Below are 6,198 nucleotides of genomic sequence, written 5' to 3' on the forward strand. Positions count from 1 at the left end.
TTGATGGATAATCCCAGACTGGAATATGTCAACTTTTACTCAATACTATTAAAAAGACACTTCAATTTCTTTTTCAAATGCTGTAAAATTGAATAAGACACCCCAAAATTAATGAAAGTAGAGATTTGTACTTGCCAAAGAGCGTTGTCTAGAATCAATCATGTTATTTGAGGCATAGGTAAAAAGAACACTGATATAGAAAAAACGAGTCAATGTGACCCGAGGACAACATGAGGGTTAAGACAATTAATTGATGCAACAGATATCCCCTCTATCTGTTTATCAGCAGCTCTTTGCTCTGCCTGTCACTGTCTGTCACAAACGAATGTTGAGAATATTTTTGAAGACTCGTTTAAAGTTCCCGTTGCAGAGCGGGTATATAAAAGGGTTGAGAGTGGAGTTGATGTAACCTAGCCATATGGTGAACATGTGCAGGTCATGGTGCACACACTCTTTGCAGAACGCCATGACCATGAAAGCTATAAAGTATGGTATCCAACACAACAAGAAAGCAGCGATTATAAAGCCCAACTGCTTGGCAGCCTTGTGCTCTTTGTGGATCCTCAGGCTTTGGATACGCTGACGTGAATGGTCAATGAACCTTTGCCATGTATTTCTTAGAGTCACTGCATTAGCTGCGTCCAATTTGGCATCTTGGATCCCTTCTTCATTCCAGGGCAGAGCATGACTGTGGTCGAGGTTGTAGAGCAAAGAAGTGTATCTCTGCACGTCTGACACCTGACTGATATCACAGACGCCGCTCACTGAATTTGGCATTGTGACGTGACATTCATTTAAAGACGCTTGAAGTTTGTTCTCATTACTACCCTCTGAGCAAATCATGTCCTGTGGCACCGAAGTTTCACTGAGGGGAATCACAGTATCTGACGGCTTCTCCTCAGGAGACAACGAGCACCTTTTGACCTTTTGTGCCATTCGGAGTCGTTTTGTTGTCATGGCAAGCAATGACGCTTTCCGGCAGTTTACCCCAATTTTTCTGTGAGATCTGGACGAAGCAGTTTTTGTTTTATTGGAATCCTCAAGGGAATATGGCTGATCTAGAGTGTTCTGGTCCAACAAGCGTTGTTTTTTAGAGAGTTTCATTGTAACAACACCCTCACTCTTGGGTGATTTGGAGTCATATTTCACGGGCGATTGGGCATTTTCCCCATTTTGTCCATTCTCATTTTCCCCAAATGAGTCGGTCGGATGAATGATTTTCTCTCTGTCCCTGAGATGTTGCCTTACTGCCAAGTAGATGTGCGTGTAAAACCACAGCATCAATATTGAGGGTACATAGAAGTTGAAAACGGCAGTAATTACCTTGAACCATGTGACAAAGCGGAAATCTGTATCACACTTGTTCTCCTCCTCAGGTTTACGGTCTACATGAGTGAAAGATCTCCATCCTAAAATTGGAATAATCCACATCATCGACAGCAGCCAGGCTCCAGAAATCATCACACTGGCTTTTCCTCGCGTTCGATATTTCAGGTATTTAAGAGGCTGTCTGACAGAGCGGTACCGATCCAAACACAGGATAAACAAGCTGAAAATTGAGGCTGTGCTAGCCACGTAGTCTGTTATAAGCCAGAATTGGCAGACAGCCCGTCCCAGCTTCCATTCATCCTCCAACAAATACACCAGGTTTAGAGGCATAACTGTGGTCCCCACGATCAGATCTGCCACAGACAGACTGACAATGTAGAGGTTCCCGACAGTGTGGAGGCTCTTCTCTCTCTTCACGGCGTAGAGGACGAGCAAGTTCATCATGATTGTAAGGAGGGAAAGAAGTCCCAAACAGACCCCCAGCAGGGTGTTGTGGAGGAGGCCATGGAGGGTTTGATTGCTCCTCAGTGAGTCGGCATCGAGGAGGCCACTCCAGTTGTTGTTGCTGTTATTGACATAGCTGTTGGTGTTAAGGTGAAAAGGGTCTGTGGAAGGTGACAGGCCAGTTTCCATCATAGTAGGTGAGATGGTCACCTCTAGATCCAGTCATATCATGGAAAATTGTGGGATATTGTGTTTTAAACTGCCGGCCATAACATGTATGGAACAGGTTTTAATCAGGTGATGAAGGTGTATATACTCAGTTTGGATCCAACACTTACAGCATAACGACCAGTGCACCTTTATGTTAAAAAGGTAGTTAACCATTGTTGTCTTGATCTGTAGTCCATTTGTTATATAAATCCAAACTGTTAATACCTGGAAAACACAAAGAAAAGACATTAAAATGTGTCACATAGTCTAAATTAAAGCCCCCCTTTACTCAGAAATGTGTTTCACTCATTGTTACTTCGCTTTAAAGTCTGATCACTGTGCACAACGATGAATGTGCAGAGTCTGAGCCTTGATTAATCTCCTGAAGCAGGAAAGTTTCTCTGTCCTCACCTTAAATCTGAGTTTAAGTATAAGACATGCACATGTGAGCAAGTCTTATCCTGAAAAACTGGCTCAACACTTTGCAGACCAGATGCAGTCAGACACAAGTGCTTATATAAAGACACTTAAATACACCTTGACACTTCCTGTATTCTTTTTACATTTTTGGTTCAGATGTAAAGTATTAGTTGGCTAAAATCTCTCTTGCTCTTTCACTTTTGCTTTTCCATCTTTTTTCCCAGATGGCTTTCTTTAACACTCCCTCAAAGGGGAGGGTGGAAAATCACATCGACGGCAGAAGACAAACTGTGTGACCGGAGGAAAGGTGGCAATGAAATGCTGCGGGTGTTGCATTAAGGAATCTAGTTTTAGGATCTATAAAGTCTTACACTGCACCATTTTCAAAAACAAAATGTAATCTGCAAAGCACAGCAATAGGTCTCATATTAAAACATATCGATTTTAAAGAGTAGACTGAATTAATCTTGTTGCCATGGAAGCAGGTGGGTGTATTTGTACATTGCTTGTGCAGACTTGTCTCCCCGCGATAAATCCATAAATTTAAATACCTCATATGCCCATTTTAGGACTCACAGACTCATACCTACGTAGATTTTCTTTTATTATCCAACTAAAGAGAGTGTTAATTTGCCAATAAGACCATCACATCCCACTCATGTTGAATCATTCTTCACAACAAGTAGCACTCATGTACAGCAAAGGCTAATCTGCTAAATAAATGAATACAAAAATGTAAAACTTTTTAAAGAAGAATATGAATGTGTGAGGTTTGTCATCAATATGAAAACATACTTAAGTAAGTAGTAAGATTATTTCTAGAGCACATTTAAACACAGCTTAAGATGACCAAAGTGCTGTACAGAAAGGTGCTGGATAAAAGCACTTCTTCCCTTTACTGAATGGTAAGCCTTCAAGATATAGAGAGGGAGGAGGGAACCCTGTGTTGCCTATTGACTAAGCAGAAAGCCTGTAGAAACATGCATTTTCCTATTCTATCCAAATGATATGACTATATCTTTTTTGTCTGTATCTCTGTATATCTGTACTGACTTACCCATAGATGACACACTCAGGAGGAGGAAGAAAAAGATTAAATACCAAGCTCATAAGTGTTTAGTGGGGGGGGAGCTGAATGTTTTTTAGCAGAGCATCCTCTAAAAAATGAGTCATTCTAACTGTCACCATGGTTGTCAAATTAAATTGGTGCAACGTTAGAAGAGTGAAGATTTCTTTGCTCTCATCAGGCCCCCTGTTTACATACATATACATATACATATCCCACTAATGCAATAATTAAATAAATAACTAAGCCAAGGAGACAGAAACTATTGGAAGTAGTTAATAGACTTTGGCATTGCCACGTGGATACTGATAGATGTTAAGTCTCTATTGGCTTCTAGCCTCATCATTAAGTCAAGTGCAGACACTGACTGGGCATTCCAACAGTTGAAGCTTCAAATTGTCAACACTAACATTGGCTATGTCAATAACCCTGCAACACCAGAAGAGCCACTTACTCCCATTATAAACTTTATTTGTATGTTTACATTGCACCGTTTTATAACGTGCATATCATCATGCATTGCCAGTGTCAATATAGATCCTGAATGCAGTATGGACATGTGCATCTACTTGGTCCATGTATATCCATTCAGTATTCATTTCTTTGCACTAATTGTAGTTTACCACTTAAGCTACAGAAACACTTAACTTTTATACAGACTTTTTTCATCATATTTTTGTTATTGGTCATTGGTGCTTAAATATTCATATACACATAGGCCTACCTATTTTCTCACATACTTGTGTAGGCCACATATTAGTCATGTCTATTCCTTACCTTTATTTGTTCAGCGCTGCGGTCCTTGTTCTTAGCTATATAAATAAAACATAGGCCTAAAACTTACCATAACAATAAAGCTGGGTCTGACTATGATCTGTGCTTCCTATTTTGAGCCTCACATAAGAAATTTTAATTAAAGCCATTCAATTAGCAGGCTCCTAGATTAATTATTGTTATTAGCTCCCATGAATTTCTTTGGATTTCAATGTGAATCTAGGTTGAACTGTGGGATTGTAAAAAACCGAAATTGTTGTGTTCATATTCTCCGTGTTTACACAATAACTGCCTCCGTAACACAAATATTTAGGAAACATATTACTCACCGAATTCGCAAAGAATAACAAGAAAGAAGGATTAATGTCTGTTGCATGTTTTCGGAATTCGAGCAGCACTTCTTATCGCACCAGAAAAGGACAGGGTATTTATCCAACGCTAATTGTTCAATATGATTATCACCAATGACCAGTGTGTCTCTGATTTCTTTACACAATTTAAAGAGCAGGAACACAGATTCATCTTTTGCCCTCCTTAAACCTGGAGCATTTCTGAATGTGAATAATGTCTCTTTTATATATATAGCCTACAAAAGTCCGTGCGCTAAGAACCACCTGTTGAGCTGCTGCTTGAAAGCTTTTAGGCTTTCAACAAAATAGTCGGACAATTGAATGGCTTTTGTCAGTTGCCATAAAAAAGTTAATCAGGTAAAAAAAAAATGTCAGTATGCAGCCTGTATGCATCGGCCAGTTGAAGTATACATTTTTTTTTTTACTTACAAATGATGAATTTCCACTAAAGTCCGTTTAATTCCAGTTTGTATTCCGGGTTAAAATCAGAAGGGAGTGAAGGAAAAAGGTTGGAATTGCAATAAACAAAAAACCCTGCCTCTCTCCCTGCGTCTCTCCCTCCCTCCCGCTCTCTGTCTCTCTCTCTCTCTCTCTCTCTCTCTCTCTCTCTCTCTCTCTTACTCTCACGGTTGCAGCCACAAAACGTCACTCCATAAAAAATGAAGTGACGTGGTAGGATTAGTGTATGATTCACTACAGTCACAGGCAGACTGTGAGCAGTGGGATGAAACTTCCTCCATGTCATGAACCCCGTGAAATGTGGACATTACTGTAAAAGGGGAAAAACAATTGGATATAAATTCTGTAAGACATCTGTATTCAATCTTCTTCTAACTTTCTATTCTATGGAATCCTGTATTAGAGAGAGGTGAGAGTGGAAGTTGTGTGGATTATTAGTGGGCTAGGGGTGACTAGCAACAAGGGACCATAGTTATATCATTAATTCCTCCAATCACAAGCAACACACATGCTAGAAAACTCAGCATTGTGCCAAGCAGTGGCAGTTGTCTAACACTGCTGTTAGTGTCATCAAGTTCACTCAGTAAGCCTACTATTAAAGCATAAAGTCAATTTGCTGGCCCGCTTTCAGTCTTTGCATAATATTTCACTTGATTCCTCACCTGAAGAGCAAACTACACAGCATGGCTCAACAGCTGTCTTATGTCCACCCACACTAAGTGTGTAACACCATCTCCAGTGCAAAGGTTGCATACATAAGGATGACTTGTTTGTCTTGGGTGCATCCCACTAGTCTGATGTGAACTTAAGTCATAGCTCAGTTCTATTTTATTTTTTTTAAGTATAGTTTGTAAGGTGTGAATCAGATGCATTTCTTCTGCTATCCAGTAGCCTACAAAAAGTAATATGTAAAAAATATGAAATTCCAATTTAATGTGTAAATGCAGTGCTGCGTTAAACTATTATAGAGAAAAAAGTTGTTCTGTCTCTGATTCAGACACTATTTATTTATAGCCCAAGGTTTCTCTTACCATCTCTTTTGATACTGTATATAAAAAGCTCATTATTTCAGTCTTTGCTCAACATGTAACATCCAACATCATGTTTCTTCCAGCTGGATGTGTGAACTATGTATGTGTGAACAAA

The 6,198-nt window shown here is 39.6% G+C and overlaps 1 protein-coding gene across 1 annotated transcript; it reads right to left on the reverse strand.

The window, feature by feature from the left end:
* Positions 1–290: 290 nt before the first annotated feature.
* Positions 291–5,156, reverse strand: hrh1 (histamine receptor H1). Its single transcript, XM_032512805.1, has 2 exons — positions 5,023–5,156; positions 291–2,208 (listed from the first exon to the last, which is right to left on the reverse strand). The coding sequence occupies exon 2, from the start codon at positions 1,963–1,965 to the stop codon at positions 316–318; it is 1,650 nt and encodes a 549-aa protein (XP_032368696.1). The 5' UTR covers positions 1,966–2,208; positions 5,023–5,156; the 3' UTR covers positions 291–315.
* Between the last annotated feature and the right edge of the window lie 1,042 nt (positions 5,157–6,198).

This window comes from Etheostoma spectabile, chromosome 4 (assembly GCF_008692095.1).
Source record: "Etheostoma spectabile isolate EspeVRDwgs_2016 chromosome 4, UIUC_Espe_1.0, whole genome shotgun sequence".
NCBI lineage: Eukaryota > Metazoa > Chordata > Actinopteri > Perciformes > Percidae > Etheostoma > Etheostoma spectabile.

Bases quoted from the DNA above. Each gene is read 5' to 3' on its own strand.
- hrh1 (XM_032512805.1), bottom strand. From the start codon at position 1,965: ATGATGGAAACTGGCCTGTCACCTTCCACAGACCCTTTTCACCTTAAC.